Source organism: Diospyros lotus, chromosome 1, assembly GCF_014633365.1.
Source record: "Diospyros lotus cultivar Yz01 chromosome 1, ASM1463336v1, whole genome shotgun sequence".
Taxonomy (NCBI): Eukaryota; Viridiplantae; Streptophyta; class Magnoliopsida; order Ericales; family Ebenaceae; genus Diospyros; species Diospyros lotus.
Window position 1 is genome coordinate 49,445,695 of NC_068338.1, and position 23,849 is coordinate 49,469,543.

At 39.8% G+C, this 23,849-nt stretch overlaps 1 protein-coding gene across 1 annotated transcript in view; it reads right to left on the bottom strand.

Moving 5' to 3' along the window:
* Positions 1 to 23,216, bottom strand: part of LOC127810690 (protein ORANGE-GREEN, chloroplastic) — a 59,556-nt gene extending 36,340 nt beyond the window's left edge. Inside the window, exons 1-4 of the mRNA XM_052350293.1 lie at positions 22,886 to 23,216; positions 22,237 to 22,351; positions 18,755 to 18,871; positions 18,498 to 18,584 (exon numbers count right to left, since the gene is read on the bottom strand). Of these exons, the coding sequence (XP_052206253.1) occupies positions 18,498 to 18,584; positions 18,755 to 18,871; positions 22,237 to 22,351; positions 22,886 to 23,085 (519 nt within the window). The 5' untranslated portion in view covers positions 23,086 to 23,216. The remainder of the gene's footprint in view (positions 1 to 18,497; positions 18,585 to 18,754; positions 18,872 to 22,236; positions 22,352 to 22,885) is intronic.
* Between the last annotated feature and the right edge of the window lie 633 nt (positions 23,217 to 23,849).

Sequence of the window (23,849 nt, forward strand, 5' to 3'; positions counted from 1 at the left end):
GGGGAAGACGATTCGTGTGGCTGGGTTTCACAATGGGCTCTACATCTTGGATAGGAAGGGTGAAGGCTCTATGAGGAAGCAACATAGTTTGGCCTACTCCTCCTCTCAGTCTGCCTCTAACCTTTCTGCTATATGGCTTCATCATTTTAGATTAGGGCATCCCTCATTTATTATGTTAAAACAAATATTTCCGTCTTTATTCAATTCCTTAAATCCTAGCAATTTTCAATGTGATGAATGTATTATTGCAAAGCATCATCAAGTTTCTTATTCTATTAGCAATAAATTGGCTTCTATGCCATTCCATTTGGTTCATTCTGATGTTTGAGGGCCATCCAAAATACCTAATTATTCTAGAGCAAAGTGGTTCATTACATTTATTGATGATTGCATGCGCATTTCTAAAAGAAAAGGCCGTCATAGGATCAGTGTTACCCTCATTTTGTAAAATGATCCATACCCAATTTGGCACTCCTATCAAACGATTTCGCACTGACAATGCCCGGGATTATTTTAACACCCACTTGCATAACTATTTTCAGAAAGAAATAATTATTCATGAGTCATCTTGTGTTGATACTCCTCACCAAAATAGGGTGGCAGAGAGAAAGATGAGGCATCTTCTCAATGTCACACGAAGCATCCTTCATCACCATCATGTGCCCAAATATTTTTGGGGGGAAGCAGTTCTGACAGCCACATATGTCATCAATAGGGTGTCTTCTAGGGTTATTAATGGCCTCAGTCCTTTCCAAAAGTTAATGACATTTTTTTCCTAAAATAAATCACCATACACTATTGCCCCTAAAGGTGTTCGGGTGTGCTTGCTTTGTCCACATTCTTAAAATTCACAGGGATAAATTGGACTCTAGAACTCTTAAATGTGTGTTTCTTGAGTATTCTCCTACTCAAAATGGGTATAAGTGTTATCATCCTAAATCTCGAAAATTATATGTCTCTAAGGATGTCACATTCAATGAATCACAGCCTTTCTTTGAGTCTACCCCAATCAAACCAGCCATCATTGATCAACCTGACCTAGATTGGGAAAATCTTAACCCTACCCTTGGAACAACACCATTAGGCACTGACGCAGCAAGAAGAAAAGATTTCAAGCGAAATCTCTAAGAAATCAAAGGGAACTGGATTCCACCAGAAAGTTTAAAGAAATTTCCAGAATTCTATTAGAAAAACTGCCACTAAGAGAAAAGAAAAAGACTTTAAATACTACCCTAGCAACAAGCTATCATAATAGCAAACCCTAACATGAAAAAAGACTAAAATAGACATAATCTAAAATAGAATTATGCTGTAATTACTGTTCACGACACTGCTCACCGCTATTGTTCATCGTACTGTTCACCGCCGCACTGTTCACTGCTACTGTTCACGACACTGTTCTATATCAGTCCCTTCCACCTCTGAGGAACTCAACCTCGAGTTATATTCTGGATAGAGGGGTTCGGAATCTTCATGGTACTCATACAAGTCTGCCACATTGAAGGTACTAGAAATTCCCATGGAGGCTGGCAAATCAAGGATATAGGCATTGTCCGTTAATCCGCTTAAGCACCTTGAAAAGACCATATTTTCGAGGCTTCAACTTGTTGTAGGTACCAGCAGGAAACCTCTCTTTCCTCAAGAACACCATCACTGAATCGCCCTCCTGAAACTGCTTATTTCGACGGTGAGAATCGGTCGTTGTCTTATACTTTGCATTAGTCTTTTCCAGCTTTTGTCTTACCTCATCACGAATAGAAACCACTTCTTCAGCCAACTGTTCAGCAGCTTTATTCGTACTCTTACCCTTAGGTAGCTTTGCCAAATCAACAACATGATGGGGAACTTCGGTATACACGATAGCAAATGGAGATCTACATGTAGCTATGTGAACTGCACTGTTATACACGAACTCAATTTGAGCTAATGCATAATCCCACTGTTTTGGTTTGTCTCCACACACACTTCGAATCATATTCCCAAGTGTACGATTTGTGACCTCTGTCTGTCCATCTGTTTGAGGATGGGCAGTGCTGCTTCTATTTAATTTCGTCCCAAACAATTTCCATAATGTAATCCAAAAGTGCCCCAAAAACTTTGTATCTCTGTCAGAAGTAATGGATTTGGGAACCCCATGCAAGCGAACAACCTCCCTGAAAAACAATTTGGCTACATTCGAGGCATCAGAAGTTTTTCGACAAGCGATGAAGTGAGCCATCTTGGAAAATCTATCGACTATCACAAATACTGAGTCAACTCCTCTTTGAGTCCGTGGTAATCCCAACACGAAATCCATTGTGAGATCTTGCCATATGCCTTCGCCTGACCCTTTGCCGTTTGGCACGTATAACATTTTCGGATTATGCTGCCAACATCCCTCTTCAACTGAGGCCAGTAATATCGTTCCTCCAAAGTAGCTATGGTTTGGTCACGCCCCAAATGTTCGCTCAAACCTCCACCATGTAGGTCCCGAATCAACTTCTCACGCAAGGAAGAGGTAGGAATACAAAGTTGATTGCCCTTAAACAAATACCCATCGTTGATATGGAAATCTGCCATTGGCTCGTGATTCACACACTTGCTCCAAATCTGCCCAAAATGACCATCACCTCTATACAACTCCTTTAAGCATTCAAATCCCACAATTTCTTGGGAAAGTGTGATTAATAGAGAGGTTCTTCGGCTAAGGGCATCAGCAACTTGATTCGAACTCCCAAATTTGTGTTTGAGCATAAAAGGAAATTTCTGTAGAAAAGCTACCCACCTAGCATGCATCTTATTAACATGCTTCTGTCTGTTAATAAACTTTAAGGCTTGGTGATCAGTGAACAACACAAATTCCTTCTACACAAGATAGTGTTCCCATTGCTTCAAGGCTCTCACAACTGCATAGAATTCTTGATCATAAGTGCTCCATTTTTGTCTGGCCTCACTCAATTTTTCAGAAAAGAAAGCCACAGGTCTCTTTTATTGAGAGAATACTGCTCCAACACCTACACCACTAGCATCACATTCAACCTCGAATACCTTGTCAAAACTTGGCAAGGCTAGTACTGGGGCAGTGCACAACTTTTCCTTGATGAGGGCGAAGCTCTTATCTTGGTCTTCTCCCCAACTGAATCTTCCTTTCTTCAGACATTCAGTGAGTGGTGCCACTATGGTGCTGAAATGTCGTACAAATCGCCTATAGAAAGTGGCTAAGCCATGGAAGCTTCTCACATCGGACACTGATTTTGGAGTCGGCCAATCTCGGATTGCTTTTGTCTTCTCTTCATCCACATGTATACCATCCTCACCAACCACATAGCCCAAGAATAGGAGTTTATTGGTGCAGAACGTGCACTTCTTCAGGTTGATGTAAAGCTGATTTTCTTTCAACACGTCCAGGACTTGTCTCAAATGGGTGAGATGCTCTCCTTTGTTCTTGCTGTAAATGAGAATATCGTCGAAATACACAACAACAAAAGAGCCAATGAAAGGTCTAAGTACCTGGTTCATTAATCTCATGAAGGTGCTAGGAGCGTTGGTCAACCCAAAGGGCATTACCAACCATTCGTAGAGCCCCTCCTTACTTTTGAATGCAGTCTTCCACTCGTCCCCGAGCTTGATTCGAATTTGGTGGTAGCCACTACGAAGGTCTATCTTTGTAAACATACTAGACCCCGAAAGTACATCCAGCATGTCTTCAAGTCGTGGAATAGGAAACCTGTACTTCACAGTTATTTTATTGATGGCGCAACTATCAACACACATGCGCCAAGTCCCTCCTTTCTTAGGCACCAACAAAACGGGGACTGCACAAGGACTCATGCTCTCTCTGATAAACCCCTTCTTCAATAAGTTTTCAAGCTGCTCTCTCAAAATTTCATTCTCTTTCGGACTCATTCTGTAGTGAGGCAAATTTGGAAGGCTAGCTCCTGGCATGAGGTCAATCTGGTGCTGAATATCTCGCATAGGAGGCAATTCATTTGGGAGCTCATCTGAAATCAAAACCTGAAAATCATTTAATATTTGTTGTACTTCAACTGAAACCATGTCTCCTTCCTTCCCAACCACCATAAGCCCTTTTACCACTATTGGGCAGATGCAGTCAGAGTGCCTTGCAAAATTCACAATTTCTTGTTCGCTGCTTATGAGAGTAAGAAAACTTTCTGACCTTTGTTTGTTCGTACTTCCCGTCTGTTTGAGAGGAGCCATAGCGATCTTATAGCTGTCCCACATAAATAACACCACATTGTCACGTCCCCGGAAAGTAGAGTCAACATCAAACTGCCAAGGGCAACCCAAAAGAATATGGCATGCATCCATGTCAATGACATCACATATCACCTCATCCTTATAACGTTTTCCAACGGAGAGCAATACTTTACACGTCTCAGTAACATGAACAGAAGGCCCCCTCTTCACCCAGCCAAGGGAATATGGATTGGGATGGTTCTCAGTTGGTAGCTGTAACATACTTACTAATTTCTTTGATACAAAGTTCTCACAGCTTCCATTATCCACAATCACTTCGCACACTTTATTCTTAATGGAACAAAGCGAACGGAATATGTTATGTCTCTGTCCCTCTTCTTTTGGTGACAAGAGGACTCGTTGCAGCACCAAGTTTAGTCTCTCCAATCCTTCCTCAACAGCAAACTCTACTCCATCATAATCACCTTCATCCGCCACTTCTTCTACCTCTGAAAACGCCTCATGCTCCACCAAGTTAGCTTGTCTTCGTTCTGGATAATTATTGGAGCGATGTCCAGATTTTTGACACCTGTAGCAAATATCAACTGAAGGTCTGGCATACGGATTCTCCCTTTGAGGTGGAACTCGCCCTGTTCCTTTATTAGCAAATTTGGTGTTGCCTTCTTCTATATTAGCCTTGTGCTGGGAACTAGATGAGCTAGCAGTCGCTTTTCCTTTGTCAATAGCACTGTTTAGTGGTTGTTCAATAGGTGTGGCAGCCCTACGATAGTTGGTCGCCGCTCTCTCAACTCCAATCATCTCAGCCTTTAATGCCATGTTAATGGCTTCCTGTAAAGTCCAAAGATTCTGCAACCCAATTTTATCTTGTAAAGCAATTTTCAGTCCATTAATATACCTGGCTACTTTCTGATTTTCAGATTCGGTCCAATTGTTGCGCTCGGCTAGTTTCATGAACTCATGAGTGTAGTCCGACACTGATCGGTTGCCCTGTGTGCATCCCAAATACATGCGATATAAAATCTGCTCATAGTTAGCGAGTAAAAACCGATCCATCATAAGTTGTTTCATCTTCCTCCAGATTCAAACCCTATTCTTTCCCTGTCTCTGGCGAGTTTTCTGCAACTGATCCCACCAAACAGCAGCTGCAGATTTCAAACGAAAAGCTACCATCTTAACGATTTTCTCCTCAGGGACCTCCATAATCTCCACAAATCGCTCAACTTCCACCATCCAGTCAAGGAACTCTTCAATCCTCAAGTTTCCCGAGAAAGGAGGGATATCCGCCTTAATCCTATAGTCGTCACAGGTGCCTCGGTGTTGGTGTTGACGATTGTGGTATTGAGGCGGATCCTCAAAATCCTCTCTGAAATCTGATTCACTGTCTTCAATTGCAGGCCGCCTATTGTTTCCTCATTGTCTCTCACCATGGGCATTTATATCGCGATGATTCCTTTGGTTAGGACGTTGCGGATTGCCAATGTTGGCTGGTGGAGGGTTTCCAACATCGTTTCCTCCGCTATTTCCAACAACCTGCAACAGCAATTGGCGAATCTCTCCAAGTTGTGTGGATAGATTGTCAATCCGTTGGTTTTGGGCATTAATTTCAGCCTTCATGGCAGCAATCTCATCACCCATGGTCGATTTGATGGAGAAAGATAGCAGTCAACGATATGGAGACGGAGAAACCGTGCTCTGATACCACTTGACGCAGCAAGAAGAAAAGATTTCAAGCGAAATCTCTAAGAAATCAAAGGGAACTAGATTCCACCAGAAAGTTTAAAGAAATTTCCAGAATTCTATTAGAAAAATTGCCACTAAGAGAAAAGAAAAAGACTTTAAATACTACCCTAGCAACAAGCAATCATAATAGCAAATCCTAACATGAAAAAAGACTAAAATAGACATAATCTTAAATAGAATTATGCTGTAATTACTATTCATGACACTGCTCACCGCTACTGTTCACGACACTGTTCATCGTACTGCTCACCGACGCACTGTTCACCGCTACTGTTCACGACACTATTCTATATCAGGCACTGATTTCTCTCACCCTTCAGTTCCTGCCTCTCCAATCTTACCCAATTCTCCTAGGGAGGAGGAAGGTTCTGAACATGTTGATACTATTAAATACAAAGGCTCTCCTTATGTCTATAAGAGACAGCAGCCCATTGATGATCCTCAACCACACTTGACATCAACTCCGAACCTGAGTTTGGATAGCACACCGAGTGAGAACCCCACATCCAGCAATCCTAACCCAAACTCAATGTTCTTGGAGCATACAGACCTCGACCTTCCCATTGCTATTCGAAAAAGGGTTAGGGTATGTACTAAACACTATCCTACCATCGCCTATCACCTGCCCATAAAAGCTTCTTGACTTCTTTGGATGCAATTGCTATTCCCAAATCCGTAGAGGAAGCCATGACAGATGTCAACTGGAAAGCAGCCATGATGGAAGAGATGAAGGAACTAGAAAAGAACCATACATGGGAACTGGTAACTAGACCAAAGGATGTAGAACCGGTGGGATGTAGATGGATCTTCAATTTAAAGTACAAATCTGATGGATCACTTGACAGGTATAAAGCACGACTGGTTGCCAAGGGCTATACTCAATCCTATGGCATTGATTATTTGGAAACATTTGCCCTTGTTGCCCGGACGACAACTGTTAGAATCCTCTTAGCATTGGCATCTACCTATGGATGGAAATTACAACAACTTGATGTTAAGAATGCATTCTTTCATGGCAACTTTGAAGAAGAAGTCTTCATGGATATACCACCCGAATTCAAGCAAGAGCAAATAAGAACCAACCACGTGTGTAAACTCAAGAAGGCCTTGTATGGCCTCAAACAATCCCCACATATATGGTTTGGTAGATTCTCAAAGGCCATATTATCTATGGGGTATCACCAGAGTCGAGGGGACCAGACTTTATTCATCAAACACACAGGAAATAAGGTGACAGCACTACTGGTATATGTGGATGATATAGTGGTAACAGGGAATGATTTACATGAACAGGGATGTCTTAAGGAAAATCTAGCCTGGGAATTTGAAATAAAAGACCTTGGTCCATTGAGGTATTTCTTGGGCATTAAAATAGCGCACTCAAAGGAAGGTATCTTCTTATCCCAAAGAAAATATGTACTTGATCTACTTTCTGAAACAAGATTGCTAGGAGGAAAAGGGTCAAAAATACCAGTTGATCCAAATATAAAATTGGGGGCTAATACTGGAAGCAACAAAGAAGTAGATAAAGGACAATTTCAATGCCTATGAGGGAGATTGATATATCTTTCATATACTAGGCCTGACATATCCTTTGCAATCAGTCTAGTAAGCCAATTTATGCATAACTCTACTGAAGAACACATGCATGCCGTGAGAAAGATTCTAAGTTATCTTAAAGCTACTCCAGGCAAAGGGATTATATTCACTTCAGGGGGAGACCTAAGGATCCAAGGATATACCGATGCTGATAATGAGGGCTCTCTTGTGGACAAGAGATCGACAACTGGATATTGCATATTCCTAGTAGGAAATTTGATTTCTTGGAGGAGTAAGAAGCAAGGGGTGGTTGCTAGATCAAGTGCAGAAGCTGAATTTCGAGCCATGGCCCTGGGTGTGTGTAAACTATTATAGCTTCGGATTATCCTAGAAGACTTGAAGATTCTAGTGACAAAGCCAATCGAATTGTTGGGAGATAATCAATCAGCTATCAGCATAACTCATAATCCTGTTCAACATGGCAAGACTAAGCATATAGAGATTGACAGGCATTTCTTGAAAGAAAAGTTGGACTCAAGTATTTTATAAATCACCTATGTTCCATCTAATCAACAAGTGGGAAATGTCCTCACCAAAGGTCTCCATAGTCCTCAGTTTGAAGCCTTAGTGAGCAAGTTGGGGATGACTAATATCTATTCCCCAGCTTGAGGGGGAGTGTTGAAGAAGTAAAAACAGGACTGGGCCAGGGCTTTGAAGATTCCAAGATAATCATCCATTATCATCTTCCTATTTATTTTGTTTTATTTACTTCTTGCTTTGTATTATTTCTTAGATTTATCTTTTAGTGTTGTAATCTAGATAATAGGGATGTAATCTAGTCCTAAATCTTAGGAGAATTCTTAGGAAACTACTTGTATAAATATTTCTGATTCATATCAATAAAACATGTGGGAATACCGCTTCCCTTTCTCCTATTCTACAGTATACCCTGGTCTGTTGTTTCCATCTATGTTTAGTTGCTCCACTAGCTGTCGTATCCACTCCCCCATTTCATAACTAGCAGCCACTTCTTGATACCAGTCCGGTACCACTACAATGATGGCTGCGTTTGATCCCTCTTCAAAGCATCGTGAGAGGGCATCAGCTGCCACGTTTTCCTTCCCCCTTCTAAATTAGATCACATAATTGAGACCCATCAACTTTGCCATCCCTTTTCTTTGGAGGTGTGTGTGCAGCCATTGTTAAAGGAGGAACTTAAGGCTCTCATGATCTATTTTAAATATAAATTGTCCTCCTTCTAAGTAGTGCCTCCACTTCTCTATTGCCATAAGTACTACTAGTAACTCCTTGTCGTAGATGCTGAGGCCTTGGTGTCTTGGGGCTAATGCTTGACTTAAAAAGGCTAATGGTTAGCCATCTTGAACTAGGATCGCTCCCACCCCTGTGTTACTAGCATCTGTCTCCAAAATAAACAGCTTGTTAAAATCAGGAAGTCCCAAGATAGGAACCTCACTTACTGCCTTTTTCAACTATTCAAAAGCTCTGTCAGCCTTCTCATCCCCACTTGAACTCATATTTCTTCAACAATTCCATGAGGGGCTTGCTTATTACTCCGTAATTCCTCACAAAATGTTTGTAGTATCCGATTAAACCCAAGAAGCCTCACAGGGCCTTGACACTAGTGGGTCTCGGCCAAGCAATCATTGCAGCTATTTTCTTTGGATCTGTGCTAACTCCAACATTAGAAATAATATGCCCCATGCACTTTATCTACTGGGCAAAGGCATATTTGGATCTTTTGATGTATAGCTGATTGAATTGAAGGACTTGGAATGAAGCCCTAAGGTGGTCTAGGTGTTTAGAAACTATAGGGCTATAGATTAGAATATCATCCAAAAACACCAACACAAACTTTCTAAGATAGGGTTCAAATATGTGGTTCATTAAGGCTTGGAATGTGGCTAGTGCATTGATCAATTCGAAGGGCATGACTGTGAATTCATAGCGATCATAATGGGTTTTGAAGGCAGTCATTTGGATTCATCCGGACCTAATGATAACGGGACCTTAAGTCAAGTTTGGAAAAGATTATAGCATATCTAAGTTCATCTAATAGAACTTCAATAATGGGGATGGGAAATTTATCTTTGATAGTGATGGTATTAAGCTAACGATAATCGATGCAAAAGCGTCAGGTGCCATCCTTCCTTTTAACTAGAAGGACGGGTGATGCAAAAGGGCTCTTGTTGGGCCTAATGATAGAATTGGCTAGCATATCTTTCACCATTTTCTTAATCTCGGATTTGAGTTTTGGTGGGTATTGATAGGATCTAACATTAATGGGTGCTGAATTGGGTTGGAGGTTTATAGAATGATCAAAGGGTCTGGTAGGAGGTAGCTCCCTAGGTTCTGCAAATAAGTCTTGGAATTCAATCAGCAATATATCTAGCAATTCCAATTCATGTACCTACCATGGCAATGGTTTCTAACTGTTGTTAGGCATCATGCATTGTCTTCCCAACCCCTCTTGATTTTCTTCTTCTTCACGGGCCTCAATCAAGAATAGCTGGGTTACTTGGGCTATTTTGTACTTGAACAGCTTCTGAAGCTTCTTGCCCTTGATCATCTTACAAATTCCATTCTCCACATTCCCCTGTAAGGTTACCCTTCGGCCTTCATTCTCCAACGTCAACTCCATTTTGTTGAAATCAAAACTAATCAGGCTCACTCCTTTCATCCAATTGACCCCTAGAACTATGTGGCACCCCCCAAGTTTTAGCAATCTCTAATCAGCCATAAAAGCCTCCCCCTGCATCGTCCAACAAAATCCCAAGCAAGCCAACTAGCTTAGGACCTTACTCCTGTTAGCAATTGTCACCGAGAGTGATTGAGTATTAGATAGTTCACAATTCAACTTCCTGGCGATTCCCTCATCAATGAAACTGTGGGTACTCCCACTATCAATCAGCACCATGAGAGTGCTCTCTTGAGACTTTCCCTCCACCTTAATGATCTTGCTGCCTGCCATCCCCTTAATTGCATGCAACGAAATAACCCCATTGTCTTCTTCTTCTAATTCATCAGCTATGGCTACTATGTCTCCTTATGCATCTTCGTCAATCTCCCCCCCCCCCCCCCCCCTCCTAGCAAGAGAAGTTGCCTCTTGCACTAGTGCCACGGAAGGTATTATCTCCCACCAGTAGCATAACCCTACTGGCCTCCGGTGTTCCCACTGCCCAACTCCTTGTTGCCCCGGGGAAGGGTTTACTGGAAATTTAGATCTTGTCTCGAATCTAACTATCTCATTCCCCTGCACCTTCCCTCCTAGGGAATTTACTCCGTAAACACCTCCTTTTCCTTGGGCTCCGTTTTCTCATCAAGCCCTCAACTGTTAGTTCCTGCAACAAGGCATCCTCCACAGCCTTCTGTATTGTCTGAGGCCTCATCATCTTCACCATAGATCTAAGATCATTGCTCAAACCGCTAATGAAGCTCAATACGAAATATCCCTCTGCTATATATGGCTTCCGGTTGAGCATTAACGATTTCAGCTCCTCAAACCTGAGCCAATACACATGCATCGTGCCTCTCTGCTTCAGCTAATTAAATTCTTCCATGATATCCACCGTTCTTCTTTCTCCAAACCGATGGATTCCTCGCAAATTCCTCCCAATTGTAATCACCTCTCATGCCCGACCATCCTTGGAACCAAATATCTCCCACATCATTCAGGAAGGTGGCGACCAAAGTAACTTTCTAGTCGTCAGCTACCCAATGGATGTTGAACAATTTTTCACACCTTCTGATCCACCACCATGGCTTCATTTCATCAAAAACATGCAATTCCAACTTCATTATCGGGAAGTGCGTATGTCCAAAATTCGCCGGAGCTTTTGGTCTTCTTTCGACTCCAATTTCTCCCATATCTATCGGATCACCCCCCCCAATTCCAAAGACTCCACCACTCTCTGGCTCGCTCCAATACTTAGGAGTATCGGATCTGAGTGTTCCAGAGCAGGAAAATCGGGGGATATTCGTACCTGAGCCTAGTTCGAGAACATCAGCATGAATTGTTGCATTTGTTCTCGAACCATATTACTTTGCTCTCGCATTTCTATGCGAATCTGGTTGTGCATGTCCCCTTGCAACCGATCCGCCACCACCTCCAACCTCTTATCCACCACGGCTCCAATTGTATCCTCCATGGATCCCATTCGCCACTACACCTCCATCACCATAGCAGACACTTGCTGCAGCTGCATTTCCATCTGCTTCATGCAAGTACCGTCTGCCATCGTAGAAGGTCACTGGAACGTTGGCCAGGAAGGAGCTCTGATACTAATTTGTCAGATCACGGATCTAACTGAGGGAATTCTCGTCTATTTAGAGGAGAACTAGGCGAGAATTATAGATGGGGGGAAGGGAATTGAAGAATTAAGGGTGAAGAACAAAGAAGGAGAGGAAAAGAGAGAGAAATTCAAAGGGAAATTGAGAGAAAAGGCAATTCAAATGTTATTAGATGCCTTTCAAATGAGTCGGGACTTTGCTTTTAAAAAGTTCCACGGCTAAAAATAGGCTCCACAAACAGTTACAAGCCATACAACTTGTTTCGCCTAACTACCTCCCCAATTACTATCTTGCCCTTACAATATTTTCCTTATTACAGTCTAGTAGTCTAGGTACATGACACAATATAGTTAATCCCCAATTAAACATATACTTGAGAGAGTAAAGTTATTTTAAAACACAAGTGATCCCAATAGAAAGTTTCAAAGTACAAAGGTTTTGACAAGACAATCTTCCTAGATGATCTGTGCCCAATGTAGTTCATAAATTAGCATAAGAAATGAATACTTCTTAAAATATTCAGGCATAACTCAAAAGCAATATTTCAATACTTCCTAATGAATTTGAAGAACAGATACGTGGATATTGGAGTGATGCTCTCAAAGATGCTAAAATCACAGAAATAGCTTCTTTCCACACACACACACCAAAAAAAAAAAAAAAAGAATCCAATTTCATCAAGTTTGAGAACAGATAATGGACATTCCAAAGCATCAACATCCAAAGCCTTAACATGAATTTTAACTCTTCACTTAGCTCTATCCATGAACATATATTCTACAAGGCCAGTATATCCGGCATCATGCCTAAGAATTTCCCACAAATTGTTTCTTTTGGTCTTCCTCTACCTCTTAAGCTACAAAATTCTTTCATTCGAAAGTATCATCAACAACAACACATCAAGCCTTAATCCCACTAGATGGGGTTAGATACATGAATTTTACCTAACCAATCATTTCTATCTATGATCATATCTTCTATAACGCCCTCATAACTCTTACTGTACCTAAGAGTTTCCCACCAAGTTTTTGTAGGTCTTCTGTCATAACCCCGAGGATCCCCAAGGATAGAGTAGGAAATATAATAGTATTTAGTTTACATGCATTACTATACTTTGTAATTTCCTTTCTTCTTTCTGTTATAGCTAATTGTTTTGGCTATAGGCAGTTATAGTCATTGTTGTAACTGCACATGGGTATGTGCAAGGCTGTGAGGCTATATAAGCCACAGCTAGAGAGGATGGAAGGCACGCTTGATTTGAATGAATTCTTAATTCTCATTTCTCTCTAAGACTCTCTCCAATCTCCCTCAAGTTCTCCCCCTTTCTCTTAATATCTCTCCCTCTTTCTCCCCCTTCCTACAATTCTGATTTCTTCCCCCGATTCCTATCACAACCCTAACTAACCCTAGGGTTTTGATAAATGATATCAGAGCAGTCAATCATTGGCTGTGATTTCAATCAATTCTAGGTTGTGACATTGGCAATTCTTATCTGAGACTCAAAAGCAGGGTGGACTAGCAGATTTCCGATCGTCGATTCCACTGATATTACATTCAGGCAATTCCAATTGATTTTCGGCAAAGTTCCTTAGCCGCAATAGGAACAACGGACTTCGACTGTTTCAGTTGCAGTTCAAGAAGGCATAGAGCAATTGGCGATCCAAGGGGGCGACTCAGGAGTAGGTCTAGCGAATTCAATCCCTATGTTCCAAGCGAGTATACGTTGGTTGTTAGGCGAAGTAGATCCAAGCGAGCTAGGCTAATTTCTGATAGTCCGCGTTCAAATTTGCAATCAAAACAAGAAATGTTGTTGCAGTCGAACAAGGAAGGAGAAGCAGAGTCGTGATTGCGAATTCGATTCAAGGGAATTCTAGAGTTCGACAATTCCAATTAATTCCAGTAAGTGATTTCGATGATTTTTTGCCAAGGATCTAGAAGTTTTGTTATCAGTGCGTGAGATCCAGATTGTGAAGACGTGCAATTGAGGCTATTCCAAATTCTTGAGCGATTGATGATCAACGGCAATTGCTATCATAGGCGGACAATTGGCTGACTTGGAGTGTTGGACGGTGATTAGTGTTGGAATCAGGACTCAGCAGAATTGAAGACAACACAAGCCAAGAGAGGCCGACGGTGATACCGAGTTGAATTTGAAGTCAAAATCAGAGAGGGGCAGTAGGTATGAGATCGAAAACAGAGCGACATTGAAGGTGGAATAGCAGGGTGATTTGTTGTTGTAATCGATCTAGAAGGCAAGGCGAGTGAATCTCGGAGGCCAAATTAGGTTGTCGAATGCGAGGTACAAAATCGTTGTCAGAGGCGTTGTGGCAATTTCAACAGGACAGATCGATTGGGTCGGAAATCAGATAGCGATTGTGATCATCACAATAGGTCATAGTAGATCATCGGAAAATTCCGACTATTTCTAAACAAGATGAGCCAAGCGATCTCAGCAGCGAGCTCTTGTACAAATTTTGAAGGCGAGAAGAAGGTTTGGTGATTCTGATTGCGATTCCGACAATTTCTTAATGGTCAGGCTCGGATTTTGGAGGCGCAATGGAGCAGCTGGATTAGGCGAGTATTGAAGGCAAAATTGGAGCTAATCTAGGTTTAGTCACTGTAGTCCATTGGCACAGGCTTCTTGGCTGTGATTCCGCCAACTCATAGAAGCCAGTTCCAAAGCAAATTTTGCTTGTTCTGTGACCATTAACTTCACTTGCGCCTAATTCAGATTTGACTATTGAAGAGCGATGGAAAAGAAGTTTGAGGGCGCGGTCAGCCGAATGCGTGAGGAGATAGGCAGTGTTATACGCGAGGAGATGCAGAATTTTAGGGTGATGTTGTTTCAGAAGTATTATTACAGCTTCCCGGCAGAATTCTTTGATGATTATGGCGAAAGTTCTGTTGGTATTTTATGAAGAAAGAAGAAAAGGGAAGAAACGTACAAGAATAGATTGGGAGAAAGGATGAAGCTCATTATTTTATTGAGCATTGATATCACTTATTTATACAGCAAAAGATCAACAAATCTGCAAAATAATCTGCTAACAAATCAAAAAATATTTTCCTACAAAATAGCATAAATAACAAGTCATAGTCTAACTGATATTTGACTTATTCAACCCAGATCTAACTGATACTTGACTTATTCAAACTAGAATTAGCAGTATCTTAAGTCATAATTCAACACTCCTCCTTGATTTTGAGGCTGCAAATGTAAATTTTTAATTTTGGCATGTTTTAGATATAGGCATATGGGCATTTTATGGTTTATGGCTATGAGGCATAGATATGGTTTGGGGCATAGGCATTTTGGGGGGCATAAGCATGAATATGATTTTGAGTAGGGTTAAAATAACTTCTCCTCTTCCAGTGTGCATGCATAGTCAACATTGTCAACATATATTGACCAGGCGTCCACTTCTTCCTTCTCAACCTGTGTAGCAGACCCACTAGAAGAATCTTGAACAGCGCCCATTTCCTTTTCAACTTTGGCCCGCATTTCGCGAAGGGCATCAACTTCCTCTTCTATCTCCTTGAGTCTCTTCTTCATCTCCTGCAAGTCCTTAGCATTAGGGTCTTCTTCTTCCTCAGCCCTAGGCATGTCGACATTGGCATCCATCTCTGCTTCGTCTGGAATCTCTCCTCCGTACACTTCATACTCTTGCTCTTGGTCTTGCTCTCGATGATTCTCCATACTCACAGGTCCCTCAAGAAAATATGCTCTGATACCATCTGTTGGTTTTTTATAGAGAAAGAAGAAAATGGAAGGAACGTACAAGAATAGATTGGGAGAAGGGATGAATCTCATTATTTTATTGAGCATTGATATCACTTATTTATACAGCAAAAGATCAACAAATCTATAGAATAATCTGCTAACAAATCAAAAAATATTTTCCTACAAAATAGCATAAATAACAAGTCATAGTTTAACTGATATTTGACTTATTCAAACCAAATCTAACTGACACTTGACTTATTCAAACTAGAATTAGCAGTGTCTTAAGTCATAATTCAACAAGTTCTAATCGAGATGAGTCCCTTAAAATGAGGCAACATAAGGAGAGGTTTGGAGATCGAAGCTTGTCCAATGTGGTGGAGGAGTTCAACAAAATTAGGCACATAGGGTCAATGATGGAGTACCAATTGAGGTTTGAAAAGCTGATGGCCTTGATGCTCATTCATAACCCCTATTTGACAGAGTCCTATTTCATTTCAAGCTTCTTAATTGGCTTGAACGAAGAGTTGAGACCAATGGTGACGGTGCTTCAGCTCAAGACTCTTGAGCATGTTGTTGATAGTGCCAAGCTCCAAGAATTAACATTGGAAGCACTGAAGAAGAAACAGAGAGATAGAGATGCTGATGGAACAACATGGGATCAGGAAAATCCGATTGAAAAACCACCCCATCGGTGCGGATGATGGTGTTGGAGCCTTTCCTCAGATTTTAGACTTATCAAAATCTGAGGAACAATCAAATTTGGAACAAAACAGGGATCCATTAGATAAGCTGACTATAAAACAGGCTAGAGCTGAGAATGGCAATGCTAGTAACATCTACCCTAGGCGGGATCAAGATTGTGAAGGTCCACATACAATTGAAGGTCTGATTGAACAATTAGGACCTACTGATTGAACAATTAGGACCTAAACAATCTTATATTGGCTCTACGGAAACTGACCCTAAGGCTAATGAACTTAGACCGGTAGTAAGGAAGAAGCTGGAGGTTAAGCAAAGGCATTCTTTCTATGGGATTTTGGTTCCAAGGCAGGCTGAACTGTCCTTAACTTGGGATAAAATGGACAACGAGAAGGTGAAGACAGCACTAGTAGGAGGAAAGTTAAAGGATATAGCAAAAGAAGCCAAAGGGGTTGCCAAAGGAAACAAAACTTTTGCTGCTATGCTATTTTTTACTTCCACTGGCAAATCCAAGTTGTTGTCTACTGCATTGAGGGATGAATCGTTGGCTGGAATTGAAGTTGCAATAGCTCCTAATGCTAATGTTCACAAACAGCCTTGGTATGAGTATCCAAGGCAAGTCTACAATCCTCAATTGCTGCATTTTGAGGATGTTGTTGATATTTTTGCAACAAAGCATGGTTGTGGGTTGAAAGGGAAGACAATAACTGCAACTATGGATGTACATCTGTCACCCTTACTTGTATTGGACAATAATGAACTACTAATGGAGGTCACGGATACGGATAGTCTTTACGTTGGACTCCACGTTTCAGCTACTAAGTATGTTTGTCCGAAAGTTGTTGATTATGTCCATTGATGGGAGACCAAGCTTGATTGGATAACTATTAACGGGAGTGGTTGTTTTGGGCTTGAACTCGATGAAGTTTTTCCTATGGAAGTTTTGGGTCAACTTGGGCCTGGAATTGATCTTGGAAACCTAAGAATGAAGATGAAGAGGTCTAGAAGGAGAAAGAAGGAAACAGGAATGAAACAAATTGAGAGAGCTGGTATTGGGTAAGAACAGTGACCAATTGATGAAGTTCTTGGGGACAAAAACTTTCTCAAGGAGGGGGGAATTGTCATGACCCCGAGAATCCCCAAGAATAGAATAGGAAATATAATAGTATTTAGCTTACATGCATTACTATACTTTGTAATTTCCTTTCTTCTTTCTGTTATAGCTAATTGTTTTGGCTATAGGCAGTTATAGTCATTGTTGTAACTGCACATGGGTATGTGCAAGGCTGTGAGGCTATATAAGCCACAGCTAGAGAGGATGGAAGGCATGCTTGATTTGAATGAATTCTTAATTCTCACTTCTCTCTAAGACTCTCTCCAATCTCCCTCAAGTTCTCCCCCTTTCTCTTAATATCTCTCCCTCTTTCTCCCCCTTCCTACAATTCTGATTTCTTCCCCCAATTCCTATCACAACCCTAACTAACCCTAGGGTTGTGACATCTTCCTCTACCTTTTTGACTAAAAGACTCATTCATTTCATCCATTCTTCTCATAGGAGTCTCTATTCATTGCTTCTCACATGAACAAACCATCTTAATTGCATCTTACATATCTTATCTTCAATAGGAGCCTTGAAGAAAAACTTGAGAGATTTAGCCAAACCAGATTTTGTACAAGGTAACTACCATTATAATACTTTAGGTTGATGTTGAATGTATTTGATTAATAAAGAGTTCCAGTGCAAATTTTACAAAAGAGTTAAGTTACACAGTGCAAGAAACCGAGGTGCCAACTGAAAATGGGAAGAAACCTATGGAGTTAATCTGGTGGACTTGCAGTAAACCAAGTCACTTGGTAGAATATGGCAAAAACAATTCAAACTCAAGAGAGAGGTCAAAACAATGACAAGTGCCTAATGTAGAAACCATGATAGCAAAAGGAACTAAAGACAGCTTGGATCGTAAACCAAAAAATCCTAGACCTAGAGTTCTTATCTGTGACTAATGTCATTATAGATCAGATCTTCCATGCCAAACATTTTTCACACTATCTTCGACAATAATATACACGTCCAAATTAATAAGTGAACTAGCACACAGGGGCTAACTAATAGCAGATAAAGTTGTAGAATGATAAGGTTGTGAAATTCGCTGATAGTTTGTTTGCCTGAAACAAAACCCGAAGTAGACGGCAAAAATCAAAAGACAAAGAGGAGTCAGTGGATACTGTTCTCAAAACACTACTTAATTCAGATTTGCATCTTAATACCTCTAAGAGCAAGAAAACTTACAGTAGGTGCTAGAAGACCACCAAAAATGATAATTCCAGCAATAAGAGAGAAACAACTAGCATAGTACTGCTTAAGATTTGCTGAGGTCTGCATGAATTACACAATTAATGATTATTATAAGAAGAATATCTTAAATGGAAGCAAATGACCTCAAAACTTTCAATTTAAGATTCAAAGGCAATGATAAAGATAAAACGGGAAACACAATTCATGCCATTCAGCTGTTTGTTGTAAAATAAATAGAATTTATGTTGTACCAATGGAGGCAAGAATGGAATGAATGAAGGAAAATTTGGAAGTTCATTTTCTTGTTCTTCCTTTAGAATTCCAAGTTCAGCATTTTTAATCCTCTGTTGTATCCGGAGCCGCCGGACCTATAAAAGTTTTCAAGGATGCAAGCATTAGCAACATGTTGCATCAGCACAAAAGATGAAGGTTATAATTTGAAATATTTCGTTTTCATGGTAAATTCTGAAAGCACGAGTATCAGGATCACAAATTAGTAATAAGATTTTTTAAATGATAGAACTAGAATAATAACCATACTGCACTTCTAGGAGAATCTGAAACTGTAAAGTTAAATCTAGCTTAAGCACAGAATGCTAGGTTCTGTATTACTTCAAAGGGAAGTGCACTTTGCAACAATAACAGTGATCCACCAGCGTTACTCAAATCAGGCCAGAATAGCATACTGTGATGCTGCATATCTCATATATTCACTCTTCCTGGTAGCATCTTTAATTCATTCTGTAAATCTCATGATGTATGGACCTGGTAGCAGTCTCTATTTATATGGACCTGGTTGGAATCTACTAGCTCTTTCAATTATTAAGCTACTTATAAAAAATTAACAGTACGAAGGGTGAAGCAAGAGTCAAGAGAGACAAGATACAAATTATTGAGAGAAAAAGAAATGGCGATCACAAAATACAACTTCAACTCAAATCAATATTAGTTAATTAGAAACTTATGAGCTAAAGCATTTTATAACATGCTCGCTACGGCTTGTTAGTTTAAGAGGCAATGATACAGAACAATTGACTACTTTGTAGACCACAATATCAAGAATAGGAAAATGCCCAGGGATCAGCAGAATGAGCTCTTAAAAAACAAGTTAGCAAAGATAAAAGAAGGCTCATTATAGGAATAACATTCTTTTGATATCTTAGAAATGCCTCAAACTATACCACTAGGTAAGGAAAAGTGAGGGTTGTGGCAAATAATCAAGATATGAACTACATGAAACTCATGAAAAGAAAGAGAAAACAATAAGAAAGCAAGTTGCAGGAGAATACCTCATCAACACAAGAGAACTATCTCTTCCAAGGTAAAGTGGGAAAGAGAGTTGAGTAGGACAAAGAAACAAAGAAACTAGGTAGGAAATAAATTAAAATTTCATGCAGCAAAATTGTGGGTCCACACGTATATCATATAATTGTAAAATAGTTCATGGAGATATTTTCAAAAATTCTCCAATGATGCCCAAATGCCATCCGCTAAAGATAACCTTATGAACTCAGAAAGATAAAGAAAGTAAGCTTAGATCAAGTGAAGTGTACTTAACAGACCATATCAACTACTCATAGAAGAGGACATATCAGCTCTGACAATATTAATCTATAGTGTGGTACCATATTAGATGCGAGTAGACCCAAAAGTCAGATTCATGAAACCCTATATCTTAGAAAACAACGGAAAACATTCACTGAGTAACAAACAAGACCAAACTTTATAGAATAAAATGTGCTAATACAATGTTAAAAACATGGAAACTCATTTCCATGGAATCACAAATCTATAAAGTTTCTTATGCAAACCTGTAGGGTGTTGCTCACTGCAATGCAAAAGCTTGGGATAGTAAATTCAAGATGCCAAATATAGCAAATGAAGAATCTCAATGTCCATTTCAAGCCAAAGCTTAGTTTTGTTTCCAAACAGCTCTTCCCATTACAGCAATTAGGAAGGATGATTTATGGGGAATAGCCTTTACCTTATGCAAGTGAACTATGAAACACAGACATGGGGACACAAGGACATGATATTTTTTCAAAAAAGTGAGACACAACAAAATCGGAATACGTTAATTAATAAAATAAATTTTTTATATTTCTAATGGCATAATAAAGGATCAAAACTATATTCCAAACTCATAAATATGCATTTAAAATTCATAATTCAAAATTCCGAATGAATATCTCCAATCTAATTAGCAACTAACTTACAAGTCGTTACTCATTTCAAACTCAGACACCAAAATGCCAAAGAAAGTATTTAAGATTCAAAGAAAATAAAGACTATAACTCGGAAATAAATAGACCCAAACTGAAAGTGGATACAGGCATGTCAAAATCCAATCAATGTTCAAAGATGTTAGAATGTTGTCTTGAGTAAATCCAGCATATTTGCAATAAGGATGCATTGAATTTTAGGGGGTATAGATAGGCGGTTTTTTAGCTTTGTAAATAGATTTAAGTTGGGGGGCAAAACCAAAAATGTCTATGCCGATTATAAGTTCCTAGAAGTTAACGCGCCCTATTTTCTATAAATAGGACAGCAGTCTAGGCATAGGGATGCATTATTCATTCTCACGACAAAGAAAAGAGAGAAAAGCCTGTGTGTGTTAAAATAGTCTTTGTAATCTTGAAGTCTTGTAATCATGAGAGTGAGGATTTGTACAATGATCATTCTGAATCAAAGGCTGCTCTCGGGAGGTTTTAGAGGCTGGATGTAGAGCCAATTCAATTGGCTTGAACGAGGATAAATCTGCTGTCTCATGTGGTTTGCGTATTTCTTTCTTGTTCAGTTTTATGCCTTCAAATTTCTATTCCTTATTATTTGTTTGTATTGTGGTTTGTTGGCCGATGAGTTGTGAGTGATTGTGAGGGGTGTTTGATCGGTTTCTTGAGAGGATTAAAGGCTGTCGGTGCTCCCAATTATAACAAAAGACAAAGAGGATATGACCATGAAATGTAGGAAAACTGAAGAGCCATGCAGTTGCCAAGTCGAAATATTGAAGAATCATTTAACAAAAACCCTTGTTTTTAATGTCTTCAAAGTGTCTGCAGAGGGGATACGTGTGTTCTATACTTGTCCCCTCGTGTGTCCTTTAAGAAAAACAAAAACAAAAAAAGTGTTGGGACACATGGGCCTGTCCAACACATATCTGTGGCATGTTGAAGTGTCTGACGCAAGTGAATCAACTTGTGTATCTTTATTCCTTCCAAGGAAAGCAACATCAGCAATGACAGATACGTATTCGACATATCTGAACTTGTACCAGCATCAAGTGGCGAGTGTACAAGCACGCCACATGTTGAAACACCCATGCAGCATAACATATTCATATGAATAGCTATTACTAGATGTAATTTGGTAGTTTATTGTTTAATTTGGTGCACAACTACTTTTTGACTTCCCCTTTTAAGCCAGGCACCCATATCATCAATAAACGACACATTGTCCTTAGTTGTTGAATGATTATGTAGTGTAATGTATTTCATGGTAGCGCTAGCTTCTATGTATAAAATGTACCCACTCAGTAACTTCAAGAAAGATAAAAGAATAATGCTACCATAATAAGCCTTTGATAAATTATGCAGGAAAGGACATTATTTATTGTCGGTAATGAATTTAAAATCAGCCAACATTGATCTTACCTGCAAAAAGCTTGCAAAAAAATGACTGTATTATAAAAACCACCACCCACCAATGACCAGCAAGTTGTAGCCCTGAAACTCACCTCCTCCATATTTAAAAAGATTTTGTTTCTCCGACTGCGAATGTTATCTTGAATTTCTCGCAGTTCCATCTTGGCAAAATCCTGCACGGTTTCCGGTCCTTCAATGATACAAAACCTGCATCCAATAACAGAAGACACACAGCCAAGAACTTAAATGCTCTACCCAATCATACTTATCAATACAATTACATAAAGGAAAAACAACAGTATGGCGTCCGCCTTGCCTGAAACCCTATCACTAATTTGAATACCTAATTTACGCAAAACAATTCTTAGTTGCGCTCAAGGAAGTTCCTCTCTCGTTGATTTAGTTACGGATAAGGATACAAACACAGGTAACTACATCTCATTGTCTTATACCTACTTTCCTTTTGCATTGTATTAATTTTCGAATGTCTTTTGTTGCACGTGTGCCCAACGGACTAGTTCTAATTTTATTAATTGTGTCGAGAAGAAGTCAGTTTAACTATTACTCAACGACCTCCATATATTGATAAAACAATATGCATATACAAGTCCGTGTATAACTGAATTCTCTACTCTTGGCGAAAAATAACAGTTTTACGCTCAAATTAAAACATGATAACAAATAGGTTTGAGCATACGTCTGCAAAATCAAAAGCGTTTCTTAGCGAGAAACGTTGAATACCCGGAGGCGTTCATGTCGGGCAAGTCGGAATCAATGGAAGGAGCGAAGGAGGAGCCCTCGGCCTCCGACGCCATCGATCGCCATCGGTGCTTGGGCTTAAGCTTTCCCGCAAGGAATCTCGAGTTCGAGAACCGGTAACTGAGCGGGAAGAATGGCGTCGTCGGGTACGAAACCGCCAAAACTCGACCTGAACAAATCATCTCTGCGAAGACAGAGCTCCCCCTTTCTCTGGCTCTCTCTACAAAAGCATGTCTTTCTCTTTCTTCGATAGTGGAGACGAGGAGGAGTATCGTTTTAGAGTTCGTTCAGGCCGGCTCGAATCTTTCTGGTTGGTTGCCACGCGTTTGTTCGGCACAAATTAGCTATTTCCAGGCCCACTCGGACTGAGTTTTCAATTTCAATTTCTCCCACCAAAATGAAAAATATAACCACATTTTTTAAAGTCCATTAATTTCAACTTGGTATTATATAAACAATTCTATTAATTAAAATTTAATGAGTGATGGGGGATTGAGAATATGCTTCAATATACAACAAGTATCCCTTTAACTTTAGTTTTATTATTATTATTACTTATTTCAACTAAGTAGAGATAAAATAAAATCCTTTTATGCTTTGGTCCACCCACTATAAATGAGCATAAATAAGTAATAGTTATATAAAGCAAAGATTTTGAGTGGAGGAGCTCCAAAGAGATAATGCAATCTGGTATAATTTAGTGACAGTGATTTTGGTTTTGGCTTTTGGCAACTGGCAAATTATGAGGTGGGTCTCACCTTGTGTACTAATTATCTCACATATTTGAGTGTGGATAATCTTAATATTAAACACTCACAATCAAAGTAAATAACTTTAAAATAAATAAATAAATAAATTCTGTTGAGATTAAGATTCAAATCTTTTTTTTCCTGTAAATAAAAATTCATTAAACAAGAAAAAACACAAATTATCTATAAATAAAAGT